Source organism: Nomascus leucogenys, chromosome 18 (genome assembly GCF_006542625.1).
Source record: "Nomascus leucogenys isolate Asia chromosome 18, Asia_NLE_v1, whole genome shotgun sequence".
Lineage (NCBI taxonomy): Eukaryota > Metazoa > Chordata > Mammalia > Primates > Hylobatidae > Nomascus > Nomascus leucogenys.
The window spans coordinates 39305914-39326347 of NC_044398.1; the positions used below are offsets into that span (position 1 = coordinate 39305914).

Sequence of the window (20434 nt, forward strand, 5' to 3'; positions counted from 1 at the left end):
TAATGACATTTCTGCACAGTTATTAATCTGAATAAATAGAGTCCATAGTGAATTATTAGCTGATTTCAGGAGATTCCATGCAAATAAAAGTCTGTCATTTCATGCTCTGCCAGTCTACATTAATACAAATCACAGCAACAAGGTAGTTTATTTAAAAATATTCAAAGTAATAGAAGATTGAATGGAAGGATGAATGGATGGATTGATTTAAGAGATAGATAATAAATAAATTGATGAGAGAGAGAAACACACAGAGAGAAAGATAAAATAAAATTAATCACACTAATAAAAGTATGATTTGGTATATAACAGAAAAAGTTCTTCGTGTGTTTGTGTGTGTAGGTATCCTGTCATAAAACACAATTATCTAAAACATAAAGTCTCAATCTTTTTCTTAAGAAATATTTTTAATTTAGGCTAGTTACCACTGTGAATTAAATTTTATTTTTATTTTTTATTTTATTTTATTTTATTTTTATTTTAAGATGGAGCATCGCTCTATTGCCTAGGCTGGAGTGTGGTGGCACGATCTTGGCTCACTGAAACCTCTGCCTCCTGGGTTCAAGCGACTCTCCTACCTCAGCTTCCCGAGTAGTAATTTTTGTATTTTTAGTAGAGACCAGGTTTCACTATGTTGCCCAGGCTGGTCTTGAACTCCTAACCTCAGGTGATCTGCCTGCCTTGGCCTCCCAAAGTGCTTGGATTATAGGTGTGAGGCACCATGCCCTGCCCAACTGTGAATTAAATTTATATCTAGAAAAGGTGAGAAATATTATTAACGAAGACATTCTTTCTATGATACTTAAGTTATACATGTGTAGAAGGTGCAGGCTTGTTACATAGGTATACGTGTGCCATAGTGGTTTGCTGCCCATCAACCTGTCATCTACATTAGGTATTTCTCTTAATGCTATCCCTCCCCTTGCCCCCCACCCCCCGACAGGCCCCAGTGTGTGATATTTCCCTCCATGTGCCCATATGTTGTCATTGTTCAACTCCCACTTCTGAGTGAGAATATGTGGTGTTTGGTTTTCTGTTCCTGTGTTAGTTTGCTGAGAATGATGGTTTCCAGCTTCATCCATGTCCCTGCAAAGAACATGAACTCATCATTTTTTATGGCTGCATAATATTCCATGGTGTATATGTGCCACATTTTCTGGAGGCCCCCTACAAGAGCCGATTTTACATTTCCTTCCTAGAGGTAATCCCAGAACAAAAGAGAGCAGCTTTATTTTTTTTCAAGAGAATTAAATTGTTTATTGATTACACGATTACACATGATAATGGATGATACACAAGCTTCATTCCCATCTATAATTTTATCTGGTACCATTATTCAATTAGATATATTGCATAGGATGTGCCAACAATTACTTTTATAACCAATAATTCCATGATTTTGCTTGAGTAATCCCTCTTAATGGTGATTGAAATCATGACTGACCGAGGCAGTGGCAAGAAAAGGGGCTTTGCCTTTGTAACATTTGACGACCATGACTCCGTCGATAAGATTGTCATTCGGAAATACCATACTGTGAATGATCACAACTGTGAAGTTAGGAAAGCCCTGTCAAAGCAAGAGATGGCTAGTGCTTCATCCAGCCAAAGAGGTCGAAGTGGTTCTGGAAACTTTGGTGGTGGTCGTGGAGGTGGTTTCGGTGGGAATGACAACTTTGGTGGTGGGGAAAACTTCAGTGGTCGTGGTGGCTTTGGTGGCAGCTGTGGCGGTGGTGGATATGGTGGCAGTGGGTATGGCTATAATGGATTTGGTAATGATGGAAGCAGTTTTGGAGGTAGTGGAAGCTACAATGATTTTGGCAATTACAACAATGAGTTTTCAAATTTTGGACCCATGAAGGGAGGAAATTTTGGAGGCAGAAGCTCTGGCCCCTATGGCGGTGGAGGCCAATACTTTGCAAAAGCACGAAACCAAGGTGGCTATGGTGGTTCCAGCAGCAGCAGTAGCTATGGCAGTGGCAGATTTTAATTAGGAAACAAAGCTTAGCAGGAGAAGAGAGCCAGAGAAGTGATAGGGAAGCTACAGGTTACAACAGATTTGTGAACTCAGCCAAGCATAGTGGTGGCAGTGCCTAGCTGCTACAAAGAAGGCATGTTTTAGACAAATACTCATGTGTATGGGCAAAAAACTCGAGGACTGTATTTGTGACTAATTGTATAACAGGTTATTTTAGTTTCTGTTCTGTGGAAAGTGTAAAGCATTCCAACAAAGGGTTTTAATGTAGATTTTTTTTTTTGCACCCATGCTGTTGATTGCTAAATGCAATAGTCTTATTGTGACGCTGAATAAATGTCTTTTTTTTTAATGTGCTGTGTAAAGTTAGTCTACTCTGAAGCCATCTTGTTAAATTTCCCCAACAGTGTGAAGTTAGAATTCCTTTAGGGTGATGCCAGGTTCTATTTGGAATTTATATACAACCTGCTTGGGTGGAGAAGCCATTGTCTTCGGAAACCTTTGGTGTAGTTGAACTGATAGTTACTGTTGTGGCCTGAAGAGAGCAGTTTTAGTAGTGAAAGTCCTGGAGGATTCTTAGTGGTCAGGATTGGGGAGCATGCCTGTATCCCACAATGGCCAGGGCCCAGGATATATGCCTGGCCCTGTGACTGGCTGGTCATGGGCACAGGCCCCCGAGAGGGAGGGGAGAGTCCTTTCAGAAGAAGGGGAGGATATGGGAACAGACCCAACCTGGCCGCCCCAGACTGTTACCCTCCCTGAGGTGGATGGAATGCAGAATCAAAGTACAATTATATGGTTTAAAGTTTTAAAAGTAAATAACAGAAAACTAAAAATAATTATGCCAAAATGATAAAACTTTGGAAGGATGAAGGGAGGAAGCAGAGGTGCATAATGAGGTCATTTCTTATGCTCCATCACAGGAGGTAGAGCTTTGATATGAAATGCTGATCTGATCAATATCTAATATTATAACTCCATTTGGGATAAAATTTTAGGGTCATGGGGAAAAAAACATAATTTGGAATCATCTTCATTCATATGCAAGTTACGCTTTTTAAGGAAACTCCTTGATTCTCATCTGCTGTGCTGAATCTTTAGGAGTTTAACCTGCTATGTCACATGTTTCAATAAAAGAGAGATGTTCCCAGCCTGTTAAACAACAAACTCGCCTGCTTAAGTCAAAAAGCAATTACGAATGAATGAATGAACTCTTGTTGTCACCCTCTCTCCAGAAGAGAGTAAGGCACATTCATTCTCACAAGAAGACCTGGCCTTGCCCCATTTCTCTGTTTCCCAGGCATATGGCTCATCTGCGTCCAGTGTATGTTTGGCAGGGACACTGGACATGTCCCACTCGGCTCCTGCCTCTTGCCCCTGCCAGTCTGGCCTACAGCCCTGGGCCTGAGGGGAGGACTGGGAGCCATCAGAGAGAGCAGCTGGCCAGGATCTGATTTGCGTTTGCATCTCTGGGGTCTGGGTTGGAGCCCAGACTCTTTCCCTAGATCCCAACTCTGCTTGCCCAGAAGTCTTGGCCTGGGTTCCTGGTACCCAAGTTTCCTACCAACTCAGAGGTCACAGCCACCCAAAGCCCCAAGGCTAGGAAGCTCACTAAGGCCACCTGCTCCCTTCCACATCCATCTCTTACGTTCACATCCCATCTTTATCAGCCCTGGTCTTTCAGACGGCGGGGAGCACCATCCCTCCTGGTGGCTGCTCATCCCCAGACATCTCCAGGTAAGTCAACATTCACTGCCAGGCTTCCCTCCATTCCTGCAAGGGGCAGCACTAGGTCCAAGCTATGGGAGCCACTGAGGCAGAACTCAGCCTGCCCTGCCAGCAGAGGCCTCAGGCAGCCAGCTGTGGCCCTAGGATGCTGGTCTGCCATGACCCAGGCCTAGTGCTCAATGCAGAGTTACTCTTCAGGTCCCAGCTCCTTCATGCAGGGCTCCGGGGCCACATAGTCAAAGTCAGATTCCCCACCCTCCCCCAGGGATTCAGGTCATTGACTTACATCAAAGCTGGAAGCCATAAATCAGGAGCCTTCATTGGTCTCATTCCTGAACCCACCCCTGCAACCTTTGGTCATCGCCCCATAGGCTAGCCCTGGCCATCCACCCATCTCCCTGATGCTCCCTCCATCCTGCTCTGGGACTCCTCTCCTTCCTGCTCTTCCGCCACTGCTGACTCTGCCTCCTCGTCACTGTTCCATTGGGAGGCCCATTTCAGAGCAAATGAGCCTTCTGTGTCATCAGCCTCTCTCTCCTCCCCTGGGGGCACACTCCTTTGCCCTAGATGGGGGCTTCTCACTCTCCCACTTCCAACTTGGCTAAGGACCCAGCAGGACAGGGAGCCTCTTCCTCTTCCCCTTTGCCCTCCTCCCACATCCCATCATCTTTCGCTCTCTGGAGGTTGGGGGGAGGGGCAGGGTGGAACCATTTCACTCCCAGGACCTCCCCTCCACGATCACCATCTCCCTCTCCTCCCTGAGGCTGGAGGCCTGGCCATGCTCATAGGGACAACGTCTCCCCAGCTTGGCCTCAGTGCTCTGGGACCTCCCCAACTGCACAGCAGGCTCCCAGGCCAGGAATGCTTTTGTCTCAGCTCCCCTCTAGACTTGGGGAACCCTCCGTGGAAAACCACAGTCGAAAAGTGGATTTAGCATCTGCATTGTTCAGAGTCATGGCAAGAAATGGCATTGAATGGTTCAAATGATGAGACTTTAATGGCAGTAGTCCTTACAGAAGTGTGGCCAGGTGAAGAGGATGAACAAGGGATGTTGAGAAGCAGCACGAAGACAAACAACTCTAGGATGCTGTTACCCATGGGGCTAACGAGACAGAGAGGAATAGTGTTGCCAGAGCCAGTAGGAGTTGGAGATGTGGAGAAGGGGCTTCCAGCAGGAGCTGATGTCTTGGAGAGACACAGCCTTGGGCAGGGGCAGTGGGGACGGGGTGGGGGGATACCCTGACCACTCTCCCTCTCTTCCTATACTTTTGCCTTCCAGCTAGAGTCTCCCACTGGCTAATTCCAACCTCTGCCCAGTCAGTAAGAAAGCTCAAGAGGCAGCTTAAAGAAGTCAGGTTCCCGGGGTAGCAGGACACATGGCTGTGGGGGTGGGGAAGGAGAGTGGGCAAACATCCTGAAACTAAAAGGAGAGTAGCAGTGCAGAATCCAGGGCCGCTGAAAACAGTTCCCAGAGTCCAACTCCTTCATTTTGCAAATGGAGAAGTCAAGGCTGGAAAAGGTTAGTGATTTTCCCGAGTCACACAAAGTTCGTGGCCCGGCTGAGCCCAGACCCCAGATCCCCATCCCCCTTGCTGCCTGTCACACAACAAAGGCCTTGACACCAACATTCCCTTCTGTGGAGTCTCTTGTAGCATTTATGCACTAAAAATCATTTTTAAAACATTTTAATAGGGTATATTGCTTTGAATCCCTTCCCCAACAGGAAATATGCTGGCTGGCTGGCAGAAGGCTCAGCAGCTGACCTTGAACTCCCTTGACCCCCCAACATCCAAGCTGAGATTTTCCATCCAACAGTATTGCCAGAGCCCAAGCTGAATGGAGGAGGCTGGAATTAAACAGTAATTGCCCCTTCCAGTGATCGTTCTGTAGCCAGCAGCTAGATGAATATTCGGAAAAGATCGGAGGAGAAATCCAATTGAATTCAAACATAATAAATTGAAGCCAACTCACTGGATTTATGGTCATGTCTTCTGGCATCTTTTAATCTTACATCACACTCATTTGGAGGCAATCAAATTAGGGCGCTCATTAGCGGCCGAGGGAGGGGAGGCTGGAGCCACACTCGCTGCGGTAATGAGATCTCTGCAGTGGGATGATTCAGAAGTCGGTTGCCGGGGAGGCTGCAAGGGCACAGTGGTCACTGCCTCCTTTCAGGAAAGTTGTTGGGAGGAGCAGGATGTTGATTGTAGGAGGGAGCAAGGGTGGAGTCCAGCCCGGCTACTCACCGGGTAACTGTGGCCTTCACCGCCCACAGTGTCAGACTCCTCCTCGGTGGGATAGCGGCAGTGCCTGCCTCCGAAGGCTAAATGAGTAGGAAATGAGATAAGAGGTAGAAACCATGTCTTCCTCCAGCCCTGAGAGTTTGATAACCTCTGCCCTCTCATCCCATTATGGCCCCATAGACAAAGCTCCTTGGCCCCGGATTCTCACCCATGGACCTCTGGCTTGTACTTGTGAGAAACAAACTTACCCATCCAAACCCAAAGAATGGACTCAGAGACCCGGAGAACAGCGAAAGTGAAACTTTTAATGATGATCTTGCAAGATCGGGTGTCTGATGGACAAGCACACCCAGCAGTTTCGACAAGCAGTTTATCCCTAGAGTACGGGTCCCTCCCCCAGTTGCTCACAGACTGAGTACTACAGGGTCACAATCTTCCCGGATGTTGCCTATTGATTGTTAGTCAGGGGCTTTAGGTGTTTTTTTTTAGGATTGTCTTGCTGCATTTTGTTGCAGCTCACAATACATTGCAATCCTAGTCAGCTCAGGGGCTCTTCAAGTATTTGACTTATGACCTAAGTAGCTAGGCAGGCTGACAAGAAGAGACAAATCAAGCTATCTTGCAGACTAATAAACTTTTATCTTAAACTTCTTTGGTTTGGGTGAGGGCAACTAAGTGGGTGGGGAAGAGGGAGGAAGAGGGAGGCTGAGAAGCAGACATCAGCTATTCAAGCAGGGGCCTAGTATGTCCTGTTGCTTCTATAGTTTGCTGATCTAAGCTGATTCAAGGCACATGGTCTTAGAAATGGATCACTGTATACATTATTTCCTTCAGATGCCCACCATGGACACAACACTCAGCTCATCCTGGCTGCCTGGTGAGATATGGCCTTGCCGCTAGAGCCGTTCCAGGCATCCCTACCCCAGACCAGGGGACTGGTCCAAGAGACCTGAGCTGAAACCTGAGAAGGACATCCAGGCAGCAGCCAAATAGGTGCCTGGCACAAACAGGTGTTCAGGAAACATGGGCTTTCTCATCCACCCCAGTCCCTGCACAGGGAGGAGGAGGAGGGCAGGCAGCTTTCTTGTCTGACACAATCAAGCATTCACTTATCGAACACCTCATATGCCTGTGGTGCCAGGCAGGATGCAGAATGTTATCCCATTCCATCCTCATTGACCATAAGGGAAGTATGAACACATTTCACTTTGTAGATGAGGAAACTGAGTCCCAGTGAGAATAGGCATTTGCTCATGGCCACACAGCAGGTAAGAGAAGGAGTCAGCAGTCAAACTCAGGTCTGACTGACTCCAGAGCCTGCGCACTCTCTGACAAGCAGCTCCACAGAACCATGGCTGCCCAAGCAGGTGACTCCACAAGAGCCTGGAGCCTCTGGGACCCGGACAGGGAAGTAGATTGTAGCCTTGTGAGAGTTACATCATGTGATGAGGGCTTTCTGATCCCACAGTCTACAGAGGGAACCGCAGATGGAGCTGAGCAAAGCCAGCTCATCCAGGCAGGGGCTCCAGTGAGTGCGCCCTGCTGCTCGCCAGGTGGTCAGCCTTCCAGCTTCCCCAGGGAGTACCTACATGTCCCCCCAATGCTTACTGCCCACTCCCAGGAGGGGCTGCGTGTCAGAGCAGGCCAGAGCACCAGATGCCCTGTAAGGGTGTGTCTCTGTGTGTTTGTGTATGTGTGTGCACACACATGCACGTGGAAATGTGTGTGGGTGTGTATACACTTGTGTGCAGGCACAGAACTGTGTGTGCTTATAAGTGTGTGTCTCTGTGAGTGTGTGAGAGTGTATGTGTGTGTGTAAGTGTGTGAGGTAGGCCAAGCAATTCCAATCACTTATTTTCTGAAATGTCCTCATATCCACCCAGGTGAAAGGAGCTAATAAATATGTCATTATAATCACATTTTCGACTGTTAAAATACAGTCCTGATTATATTTGCAATGACGACAGTTTACTTTATCCAACACAGTAGGTGATTCAATTAAACCTCTCCCCATCTAACCTTGGGCAGCCAGAGAGGCCAGGCTTTCCAGCCACAGGGAGACGAGGAGGCAAAGGTGACACTCTCATGGGCGCATACTCTCTCATCACATTCTTGATGCTTCCTCTGTCTTGGTTTTTTGAGGCCCCCAGAGCTTGGCCAGGTGTCTGCTCATTATCATATTAGGCCTGAGTTCAAATCATGAGCCCCATGAGCTGAAATGCACTCCAGGCCCCCTGCCCACTCCACAGAGCAGTGCACCTGAAGCACAGCCCTGACTGAGTGAAGAAAGTCTTGACAGTAACCACCTGATGTTAGCAGAGATGCCACAGACTTAGAGCCCTGCAGGATGCCAGCTGCATTCCCAGTGCACCCACACTTCCAATCACTGGCTACCAAGATAGACGCTCCCACTCAGGGCTTCAAGTTGAATAAATAATTCATTAGAATGACTCACCAACCTCTGTACTTACAATTCCAGTTTTATTGATTGGTACAAATCAGGACAAGCTAAATGAAAAGATGCACAGGGAGAGGTCTGGGGAGATTCTCAAATGCGAAGCCTCCCAGAACACGGTTATACGATTACCAACCAGGGTGGCTCCACTGAGCTACAATGTCCAGAGTTTTTATTGGGGTTTTGTTACCTAGGCATGATTGATGAAATCATTGCTTACACCTTTGTACTCAATTCCAATACCCACTCTCTCCCCAGAGGTCAGGCTGATATCATGTGGCTCAAAGTCCTGACCCTTTATTCACATGGCTCGTCTTTCCATGGTTGGCCAGCCTGCATCCTGAAACTATGGAGTCCCACCTTGAAGCACCTGGTCAGCATAAACTCTGGTGTGGCCCCAGGGACCCATGATGAATAGCAAAAACACTCCTGCCACCCTGAAAATGCCAAGGGTGTAGAAGCTCCCTTCCAGGAACCTGGGACAAAGCCCAAATGCTTCATTTTACAACACCATGGGCCCCCTGAAGTGTCTGGTGGCTCTTCATTGCCTTTTGGGTAAATCCAGGCTTCAGCCTTGCCTAGAAAGCCCCTTCCTCCTTGTCTGCCCTCATCTCCCAGCTTTCTGGCCAGGTGCCTTTTGTTCCAGCCACACTGGACTTCTTCAGTTTCCAGACATACCAGGCCCTTTCCCATACCTCTGGGGTGATATCCTCCTCATCCTTTCCCCTTTCTTGATGCTTCCACTGTCTTGGCATATGTGACGTCTGCTCACCTCTCCATCTCCCTAATGAGGCTATGAGCACCCAAAGGCACCCTCAAGGCCCACACATTTTAGCTGTCTTGGATGACCTGAAGCCACACAGTGCAAGGTCTGCAGAGACTGTGCCATTCAGAATCCCTGAGGCCCTTGTGGGAGCCATATTAATGGTCCTTCCCTGGCCTAGAGAGACGCTGCACCATTCTCGCGTCCTAAGCATGGCATGGCCACTGTATTTGCATTCACCTTTATTTCTGATCATGAAGTTGAGCAAGCAGCTGACTTAAGGGCCGATGATCCTGCCAAGGTCTTCCTACAGGTGTTCCCAGCAGGCCTGCTGGCCAGGGGTGTGGTGCCACAGGTGTTTATCATGGGCCCACTGCAGGATGGCTGGTCCCCAAGCAGCCCCATCCAGAGAAGCTTCCACCACGATCCTGAGGCAATGCCTAAGGCCTCTAGAGAGTGAGGTGACTATCACTGTTGCAGGGGCATGACCAACACAGGGTGCAAGTCAGTTTCTTGGGTGCTTACAATGTTCAATTATTTAATCTGAGTGCTGGTGACATGGTTCCCTTGGCAAAGATTAATCGAACCATATAATTATAATTTGTATATTTTTGTATATGTCTGTTCACTTCAATAAAAATTTACATAAAATGTCCTGTTAAAAAAAAGCTACTCTTGCCCCAGCTTCTTAGCATATGCATAAAGCAATGCTCAACAAGCATCTTACTGATCACGAGAGTTCCCCCAAGGTGTTTATAATTGGTTCTCAGAGAAATGCTGGCTCCCTCCTTCTGTCCCCTTAGCTGAAGCGGGCTGTGCGTGATACAGCCAGAGGAGGGAGGCCATCAGTGTTCTGCCAGAGTTATTTGAATTTAAGCCCCTGCACTCTAGAATTCTTGAGGCTACCCAAAGCTTCATGGAGCTCCATGATGAGATTCAAGGTGCAGATTCCTATTTTGGCATCTAAGTCAAGTGAGGACACATTTATGCAAGGACCTTAGGCATCCATATCAGTCACAATAAACAGTTTTTGAAATAGTTTTAATTATTTTTAAATAATGCATAATAACCTCAAAACCTAGTGGCTTAAAACAATAATTTGTCACTATCTTTCACAGTTGAGGGAGTTGGCTTGGCTAAGCCAGGCAGGTGTTGTGTGGGGTCTCTCCCTGGATTAGTCAGATGGCGTCTGAGTCATCCAAAGGCCTGACAGGGCTGGACATCCCAAGTGGCTTCCTCACATAGCTGGCAGCTGGGAACCGAGTGAGGGCTGTGGTCTGCAGGCCTAGGCACGGCTCCTCCTTGTGGGTTGGGCCTTCTCACAGCATGGCATCTGGATCAGAAAGGCAGGAAGTGGAAGCTGACAGCCTCTTAGCCCTGAGCTTAGAAGCAGGCACAGCACCATGTCCCTCACTCTATCGGTCAGAGAAGTCATAGAGCTCACCTAGATTCCAGGTGATGGGATAGAGACCCCACCTCTCAAGGCGAGCTCTCTAAGTGGGAAATCCATGACCATGACTTTGAAATGAGGTTGGATCCGGGAGTCCAAGCAAGGTCATCAACTTTCCCTCCCTGTCTCTGGCCTCTGCAGGGCTCTAATGGGCTTCAGCTTCAGACACAGGCTCCCCAGGAGACAGCTATGGTGCTCAGCAGGTCCAAGCTCAGACTCCTTAGAGCACTCAGTTTCCTAACAATGGACCCTGGTTGGCCCTGCTGTCCACGTGCTGATCCCAACCTAATAAGCACGTCCAATGTGTGACACACTCTGGCCAATGTGGGTCCTCTGACTGCCCTTGTGGTGGGCAGTGGGGGGCTCTCTTTATTATTACCCCCACCACAATCACATAGAAAGTTGGTAAGGAGGATCCCTTTTCTCAAAGCAGGGAACCACAGAGCTCATACTGTACCCCAAATCCCCTGCAATGTGACCTACAGGTCATGCAACCAGCATTAAGTTACAAAGAGAAAGGTGGGTACATCTGGAACTCCCTAGGTTTCTTTTTCCAGTCCCTACCTTGGGATGTTCAGCTGTTCACCCCCACATTCTCCCCCTACCCTCTGGGCCTCCCAGGCCACCTATCTCCCCAGCCTTTCCTGCTTCCTTCTTCAGAAGGCCAACTGCTTCCACTGGCCACTTCAGATGGGCTCACCCACCTGCCCTCCCCCAGCCCTCACCCTTCTCTTGAGTTCTGAGAGGATAACATCGTTGGTATGATTTGACTGTGTCCCCACCCAAAACCTCATCTTGAATTACCATCCCCATAATCCCTAAGTGTTAAAGTTAGGACCAGATAGATGGAGGTAATTGGATAATGGGGGCGGTTTCCCCCATGCTGTTCTCATGATAGTGAGTGAGTCTCGTGAGATCTGATGGCTTTGTAAGCGCCCGGCATTTCTCCTGCTAACACTCATTCTCTCTCCTGTTGCCCTGTGAAGAACTGTGAGTCGATTAAACCTCTTTTCTTCAGAAATTACCCAGTCTTGGGTGTTTCTTCATAGCAGCGTGAAAAAGGACTAATACAACTGGCTTCTAGGGATAGCCGGGGAGTACCCCTGGCATAGACTGGGGGCCACATGGATTCAACATCAGACCACAGGCCTGTTGGAGGAGGAGGTGAAGCCTTTGGTGGAAGGCACATGAGGGATCTGAGTCCTTTTCCTTCCTGCCTGTCTGTGGCCCAGGGAGCCAGTGGTGGAGATGACACATTTTTTTTTTTTTTTTTTTTGAGACAGAGCCTCACTCTGTCTCCCAGGCTGGAGTGCAGTGGCTTGATCTCGGCTGACTGCAACCTCCACCTCCCAGGTTCAAATGATTCTCCTGCCTCAGCCTCCCACATAGCTGGGATTACAGGCGTGCACCACCTCATCCGGCTAATTTTTGTATTTTTAGTGGAGACGGGGTTTTGCCATGTTGCCCAGGCTGGTCTCAAACTCCTGATTTCAAGTGCTCTGTCGGCCTCGGCTTCCCAAAGCGTTGAGATTACAGGCATGAACCACCACGCCGAGCTGGAGATGCCACTTCTAAGGTGTCGTTAGGTTTGGGAGGCCATGCAGGCCAATGGAGGGACAGTCGTGGTGTTCTGCCTTTTGTTATGGAATAATTGTTATTAAAATCTTGGAGTGGGTTGAATTGTGGCCCCCACAAAAGGTTGGTCTGGGTCCAAACTCCTGGATCCTGTGACTATAACCTTATTTGGATAAAATGGCTTTGTAGATGTAATTAAATTAAGGATCTTCGGGTAAGTTCATCCTGACTTTGCCATTTTTAATTAAGTTGTTTGTCTTCTTATTATTTAATTGCAGGAGTAATTTTTATATTTTTGATACCAGTACTTTGTTAGATATAAGTTTGAGTACTCAGTCCTTGTAAGAGACAGAAAAGGAGAGACACACACAGAGGAGAAGGCCGTGGGAGGCTGGAGGCAGAGATCAGAGCCACGAGCCAAGCTTGGAGCTGCTGGAAGCAGGAAAGCAAAGAAGAACCTTGCCTGGAGCCTAAGTAGGGAGCACAGCCCCGTGACACCGTGGTTTCGGACTTCTGACTTCCAGAACCATGAGAGAATAAATTTCTGTTCTTTTAAACCATGAAATTTGTGGGAATTTGTTACAGCAGCCCTAAGAAAATAATACAAATCTCCTTTCACTGTCAAAAGTGCCTGGGTTGGAATCTACTGTAAGGACTCCCAGAGAGCTCTGGGGAAAGGAAACAAGAAGCCAGCCCCCTAGGCCTGGGCCTGACTGAGGCCGGGGACCAGAGGCTCAGGTGGGGCCCTGGAGGCCAGCAGGAGGTCCCAGCCCAGTCACCAGCATAGGAGATTGACAGGAATGAAAGAAAATGTGTTGAAGGGTGTGCCTTAGGTCACAGGTCTCCAGCAGCCAGCAGCATCTGGATGCTAGCTGGGGTCCTGGGTCCTGGCCATCTCTAGTCCTCAGAGACACAACTGACGTGAGTGTCAGTCCATCCTCAGGCTCACAGCCCTGAAATCTCTCTCCTCTGAGACAGAAAAGGAAGTTCATGTCAGAATCGGAGCACAGAGAGATCATGAATAAGCTGATGTCAGTGGCCCACTCACTGCCATCCTTGCTCCTCTGAGCACCATTATACCAAATCAAAGCATGGAAAATCAATGAATCTGCAGCCCAGGATGCTGGGTACTACATCCACAGCCCAAAGAGCCTCTCCGGGGATGGTTGCTGAGATACTAAGGGAAGGATACTTTGGAAATATGGAAAAGTAAAAATATTTCCTACACCCTTTCTTTTGGAGAGACTGTACCTGTATCTGGGATGCACAGGTGAGTTCAAACACCAGGGCATTTGTGGGTGGTGCCCAGGCTATACTCAAAGCAGAGCCATCTCCTTCCCTGAGTGCCCTGCTCCTGTATGACCTACTGCAGGAGGCAGTGTCAGGTCCTGGGCTGTGCGAGCAAGGGAAGGCAAGATGCAGTAAGCCAGGGAAGGACACAGGACAGGGCTCAGTGAAGCCCTACCCTACAGTGATACAAAACTGCTGCACAAGCTGGTCCCCAGACAGCAACAGAGGAAGACTTAGGAGGCAGAGAGACTGGGAACACCAGTGGGGATGGGAGGGAAGTCTCCAGCCTGAAAAAAGAAAGTGGCCAATGGAAGAAACCAGGAAATAAAACATGGTTGCGAGTAGGGCATTCCCTACTTCTTCGTATGAGTCCGGGTTCTAGGAGGTGAATATGCATACAGTCACATGCTGTGTGACACTTCAGTCAACTACAGACGGTGGTCCCATTAAATTATAATGGAGTGGAAAGAATCATCGCCTGGCAACAACCTAGTGCAATGTATTATTTAGGTGTTTGTGGTGATGCTGCTGTAAACAAACCTACTGCACTGCCAGTTGTATAAAATCTAGCACATAGAATTATGTACAGTGCATAGTACTTGAAAATGATAACAAATGACTGTTAGCAGTTTATGTGTTTACTATACTATACGTTCATGATTATTTTACAATGCATTCCTTCTACTTATTAAAAAAAAATTTAATGTATCACATCCTCAGGCAGATTCTTCAGGAGGGATTCCAGAACAAGGCACTCTCATCACAGGAGATGACAGCTCCATGTGCGTGACTGCCCCAGAAGACCGTCTGGTAGGACAAGATGTGGAGGTGGAACACAGTGATATTGATAATCCTGACCCTGGGTAGGTGTGGGCTAATGTGTGTGTGTCTTCATTTTCATTTTTTTCTAATTTAAAATTTTAAAAAAGAAAAAAGCTTATAGGATAAGGATATAAAGAAAGAAAATATTTTTGTACAGCTATACAACGTGTGTCTTAAGCTAAGTATTAATATAAAAAAGTCAAAAAGTTAAAAAAATAAAGTTGATAACATAAAGAAGCTAAGGTTCATTTATTATTGAAGGAAGAAAAAAATTTAAAATACATTTAGTGTAGCCTAAGTGTATAGTGTTTATAAAATCTGTACTAGTGTACAATGATGTCCTGGAACTTCACATTCACTCATCACTCACTCACTAGCTCATCCAGAGCAACTTCCAGACCTGCAAGCTTCATTCATGGTAGATGCCCCACAGAGGTGCACTACTTTTTATCTTCTATGCTGTATTTTCCCTCTACACTTCCTATGTTTGGATATACAAATATTACTGTGTTACAGTTGCCTGCAGTATTCAGTACAGTCACATGCTGCACAGATTGGTAGCCTAGGAGCAACAGGCTATGCCATAGAGCCCAGGTATGTAGTGGGCTGTACCATTTAGGTTTGTGTAAGTACACTCTATGATGTTCACACAATGACAAAATCCCCTAATGATGTGTTTCTGAGAACGCATCACTGTCATCGAGCAGCATTGTGTATTAATCCATTTTCAAGCTGCTGATAAAGACATACCCAAGACTGGGCAATTTACAAAAAAAAAAAAAGATTTAATGGACTTACAGTTCCAAGTGGCTGGGGAGGCCTCACAATCACAGCGGGAGGCAAGGAGGAGCAAGTCACGTCTTGCATGGATGGCAGCAGGCAAAGAGAGAGCTTGTGCAGGGGAACTCCCCCTTATAATACCATCACATCTTATGAGGTTTATTCACTATCACAAGAACAGCACAGGAAAGATCTGCCCCCATGATTCCATTACCCTCCACTGGGTCCCTCCCACAATACATGGGAATTCAAGATGAGATTTGGGTGGGGACACAGCCAAACTATACCACCATGACTGTAGTCTCTTGTGTGGGCTCCTTTCACTCATCATAATGTTTCTGAGCTCCATTCTCCTTGTCATGTGTATCTACAATCTCTCCTGCTTTAATGTTGGGTAGTATTCCATTCTGCAGCTGTATCACAATTTGCTTATCCATTCTACTGTTTGGGGTTTTTCCCCAGTTTGAGGCTACTAAAATTGTTATAAATATTTGTTTATAAGTCCTTGTGAACATGGGTGTTTTTATTCCTCTTGAGTAAATAAATACCTAGGAGAGGAATTTCTGTTTTTTTATTTTTATTTTTATGGGTACATAGTAGGTGTATATACTTATGGAGTACATGAGGTGTTTTGATACAGGCATGCAATGCGTAATACTCACACCAGGGTAAACAAGGTATCCATCACCTCAAGCATTTATCATTTCTTTGTGATACAAACATTCCAATTATACACGTTTACTTATTTTTAAATATACTAAAAATTATCATTGACTGGCCAACCTGTTGTGCTATCAAATACTACATCTTATTCATTGTATTTAACTCTACTTTTGTACCCATTAACCACGCCCATTTCCCACTCCCCACACCCACAACCTTTTCCCAGCTCTGGTGACCATCATTCCACTCTCTATCTCCATGAGTTCAATATTTTTAATTTTTAGCTCCCACAAATGAGTAAGAACATGTAAAATTTGTGTTTCTGTGCCTTTTAAATTCATTTAACATTATGTCCTCTAATTCCGTCCATGTTTTTGTAAATGACAGGATCTTATTCTTTCTTATGGCTGAATTGTACTCCATTGTATATATGTACCACAGTTTCTTTACCCATTTGTCTATTGGTGAACAATTAGAGTGATTTCAAATCTTGGCTATTGTGAATAGTGTTGCAATAAACATGGAAGTGCAGCTATCTCTTCGATATACTAATTTCCTTTCTTTTGGGTATTTACCTACCAGTAGAATTGCTGGATCATAGGGTAGTTCTATTTTCAGTTGTTTGGGGAACCTCCATACTGTTCATCCTAGTGGCTGTATTAATTTACATTCCCACCAACAGTGTATAAGGGTTCACTTTTCTCCACATCCTCACCAACATTTGTTATTGCCTTTCTTTTGGATAAAAGCTATTTTAACCGGGTTGACATGAGATCCCATTGTAGTTTTGATTTGCATATCTCTGATAGTCAATGATGTTGAGCACCTTTTCATATGCCTATGTGTCATTTGTATGACCTCTTTTGAGAAGTGTCTATTCAGATATTTTACCCATTTTTAATTATATTATTAGATTTCTTCCTATTTAGTTGTTTGAGCTTTGCATAGATTCTGGTTACTGATCAGATGGGCAGTTTGCGAATATTTTCTCCCATTCTGTCGGCTGTCTTTTCACTTTGTCATTTCCTTTGCTGTGCAGCTTTTTAACTTGATGTGGAAATTTCTGGTTTGTATAGTAAGTATATATTTAAATTCATAAGAAACTTCCAAACTGTTTTTCAAAGTGACAGTATTAATCCTGAATTTCCACTAACATTGTACAAGAGTTCTAGTTGCTCCCGATTCTTACAAAAATTCAGAATTGTCGATCTTTAAGTTCAGGCATCCTTGTGGTGTGAGGGGTCGTCACATGTCCCTGCTGTGTAATGCTGCAGTGCATCTTTTCATGTGTTTATTGGTTGTTTCGGGAAGTGTCTGCTCAAAATTTTCTGCCTATTTTGATCAAGTTGTTTTGTCTTCTTCTTACTGATCTTCCAGGGTTCTTTTTAACTTTTGCATACCATTACTTTGCCAAATACCTGTGTATATTTTCTCCTGGTCTGCAACTTGCCCTTTCATTTTCTTCATGGTGTCTTTTGTAGACCAAAAACTTTTAATTTCAATAAGGCCCATTTATCAATTTTTTTCCTTGAAAATTTCATGTGCCCTGAGAAATCTTTGCCTGCCCAAATTGTGAAGATTTTCTCTTACGTTTTTCTCTAGAAGCTTTACAAATTTAGCTTTTATTTTTGTCTGTGATCCATTTCAAGTTGAAGTTCACTTTTTTCACATATAGATCTTCACTTGTTTTAGCACCGTTTATTCAAAGACTGTCTTTTTCCCCATCAAATTACTTTGGTAACTTTGTTAGAAATCAACATATTATGTATGTCCAGAAACAGGACATCTGATTCTGTTCCACTGACGAATTGTCTAAACTGAAACCTATACCACATGTCTTCATTACTGGCTTTCCTGTAATCTTGAAATAAAGTAGATAAGTCCTCAACATTCATTCTTTTTAAAAATTGCTTTGACTATTCTAGATTATTTGTACTTCCATGTAGATTTTAGAATCGCTTTGTCAATTTCAACCAAAAATCAGGAGAGCTGACTTCTTAACAATATTGGCAATTCACTTTGTCTGCGCAAATGTTTCATAGTTTTTTACGTAGAGATTTTGCTCATCTTGTGAGTATTTTCAAATGGTACTATAGACAGTATTATTTATATAATTTAATCTTCCAAATTGCCACAATTTAGGAAAACAACTGATCTTTTGTTTATTGACCATTGTATCTTATGACCTTGCTAAATTCGCTTATTTTAGTAACTTTTTGTAAATTCCTTAGGATTTTCAAGTACGTTATTATTTCTTCTATGAATGGATTCAGTTTTACCTCCTCCTTTCAAATCTTATGTCGGTATTTCTTCTTACCTTATTGCACTACCTAGGACTTCTGGTACAATGTTGAATGACCATGGCAAAAGTGGACATTCCTGCCTCACTCCCAACCTGAGGAGGAAAACATGTCTTTCACTATCAAATTTGATAATACCTGTAGGTTTTTCATGACTGCATTTTTTCAGGTTGATGAATTTCCCTTCTACTCCAGTGTTTTAAGAGGATTTTATTTTTTTAAAAAAAGTACATCGTGAATGAGTATTGCATATTGTCAAATGCTTTTATAACATCTATCTAGATCATCACATGGGTTTTCTGCTTTAAACTGCTAGAATTGCATTCATTGATTGGTCAATTGCACTGATTAACTTTGTATTTCTAGGATAAGCACTCTTGGCCACGGTGTATTACCCTCTACATATATTCCTAGATTCAACATAGTAAAATATTTTAAGGATGTTTGCATATATTGCATATATATTCCTTTTTTTTTTTTTTTGGAGACAGAGTCTTGCTCCGTCATCCAGCCTGGAGTGCAGTGGTATGATCTCAGCAACGTCCACCTCCCAGGTTCAAGTGATTCTCCTGCCTCAGCTTCCTGAATAGCGGGGATTACATGCGTACACCACCACACCCAGCTAATTTTTTGTATTTTTGGTAGAGATGGGGTTTCACCATGTTGCCCACGCTGGTCTTGAACTCCTGGCCTCAAGTGATCCACCCACCTCAGCCTCTCAAAGTGCTGGGATTACAGGTGTGAGCCATGGTGCCCAGCTGCATGTATATTCCTTGTGGACATTGGCCTGTAAGTTTTTTTCCTGTAGTATCTTTTCTCTGAGTTTGATATCAGGGTTATGCTGATCCCATAAATTAAGTTAGAAAGTCTTTCTTCCTCCTTTACTTTCTGCAAGTTTGTGTAAAAGTGATACTACTACTTCCTGGTGACTCCCGCCCCGCTCCTCCTCCGAAGAGAGATCTGGGCCGCTGACAGGGGCCCTCCGCAGCCACCGGGGATGGGACTGGGGGGGTTGGTTCCCACCCCGGTGCAGCCGCCGCCGGGCAGACCGCCTGGCTTGGCTGCAGCCACGGCGACATCTAGCCCCGGTTCTGCTAGGCTGGGAGCGCCAGCCAGCTTGGGAGTAGCCAGGCAGCTGTTGCCAGCAGGTAGAGGGCGCCTGCAGCTTGGGCGCCCAGGTGGTGGAGAATGGCCTGGGCCGCCTCTGGATCATGAGTGCGCCTGGCCTGAGAGCCAGCCAGGCCCTGCCCCCGCCGGGCTCCTCCTCTGCTGGAGCTGAGGACCTCTAGCCAGTGACCCTCTGCAGCCACCGGGGATGGGGCTGAGGGCCGGTTCCCGCCCCTGTGCAGCCGCCGCAGGGCAGACCGCCTGGCTTGGCGGCAGCCACAGGGACATCTGGCCCCGGTTCTGGGATGTGGGGAGTGCGGGCGGGCTCGGGGGTTGCCTGGAGGCCGCTGCCTGCACACAGAAGGCGGCTGCAGCTTGGGTGCCCAGGCGGGCTGGAGGTGCATGGTCTGGTGGTCCTCGGGATCGCCAGAGCTCCCAGCCTGAGGCCCCCAGGGGAGATCGGGGCCGCTGGCATGGGCACTTTGCAGTCACCCCGGATGGGGTTGAGCAGGGGTTCTCAGTTCTCATCCCTGTGCAGCCGCCGCCGGGCAGAATGCCTGACGTGGCCGCAGCCACTGGGACACCTCGCGGGCCGGGCAGGCCAGGGGGTGAAAGCGCTGGGAGGCGGGTGCCTTCTTGCCCTGTGGCGCCTCTGGGCCCCACGGCTTGTCGGCCTCCGGCGCGCAGGGTTCCCCAGCATCCTGGGCGCCAGCCCGCTGCACTCACGAAGTCAACTCAGAGAGGATGAACTTCGGTTGCCTTGTCTGGCTGGGCTGCCAGGCGGGGCAGCTGACCTGTTGATCGGGTGGCTTTTTTCATCTTCTTGCTCACAGGACAGCGGGCTGGGAAGCCAGGGGACGCCGGGGCCTGGGGCTGGAAACCACATCTGCCCACAGCCGCAGCCTCGTGCACCTGTCATCCTGGCGGCACCCTGGCGTCGGAGAAGCAGCAGACGCGGAGCTCCTGAAGCTGGCACCAACCAGCAACCGGTCCCGGTACAGGCGTCAGTGGAAGGCGGCCTCCTCGCGCGGCTCCCCCGGCCCCAAGACCAGGGGTGCGGCCAGCACCGCCCTCACGCCCCGCATCTCGTCGACATTGTCCTCCCTGGAGGCGGCTGGACCTGAGCGAGGCTCGCAGCGATCGGCCCCGCGAGGACGGGCATGCAGGGCTCAAGGTCCCGCACTCTGGCCCTGCGGCACCGCGTCTTTCAGCAGCAGCTGGAATTCCTGCAGCAGTGCCTTGGGTGGGATGCTGGGGCCCGGGGGTCCTGGCAGGCCGAACTTCAG

The 20434-nt window shown here is 46.9% G+C and overlaps 2 protein-coding genes across 2 annotated transcripts; one reads left to right on the forward strand and one right to left on the reverse strand.

Annotated features, from left to right (window-relative positions):
• Positions 1–1420: 1420 nt before the first annotated feature.
• Positions 1421–1987, forward strand: LOC115831150 (heterogeneous nuclear ribonucleoprotein A1-like). The gene has a single exon (XM_030797758.1). It carries the CDS (start codon positions 1421–1423, stop codon positions 1985–1987), a length of 567 nt encoding a protein of 188 aa, XP_030653618.1.
• Positions 1988–13260: 11273 nt separating this feature from the next.
• LOC115831151 lies at positions 13261–19552 on the reverse strand. Its single transcript, XM_030797760.1, has 3 exons — positions 19208–19552; positions 18961–19176; positions 13261–13377 (listed from the first exon to the last, which is right to left on the reverse strand). Exons 1-3 carry the CDS (start codon positions 19550–19552, stop codon positions 13261–13263), a joined length of 678 nt encoding a protein of 225 aa, XP_030653620.1.
• Positions 19553–20434: the final 882 nt, after the last annotated feature.

Bases quoted from the DNA above. Each gene is read 5' to 3' on its own strand.
- LOC115831150 (XM_030797758.1), top strand. From the start codon at position 1,421: ATGGTGATTGAAATCATGACTGACCGAGGCAGTGGCAAGAAAAGGGGC.
- LOC115831151 (XM_030797760.1), bottom strand. From the start codon at position 19,552: ATGCACCTCCAGCCCGCCTGGGCACCCAAGCTGCAGCCGCCTTCTGTG. The intron at 19,177-19,207 runs GCTGCAGGCGCC...TGCTGGCAACAG, and splicing joins TCCACCACCTGGGCGCCCAA to CTGCCTGGCTACTCCCAAGC. The intron at 13,378-18,960 runs GTAGTAGTATCA...ATATTTCCAAAG, and splicing joins GGGGCGGGAGTCACCAGGAA to TATCCTTCCCTTAGTATCTC.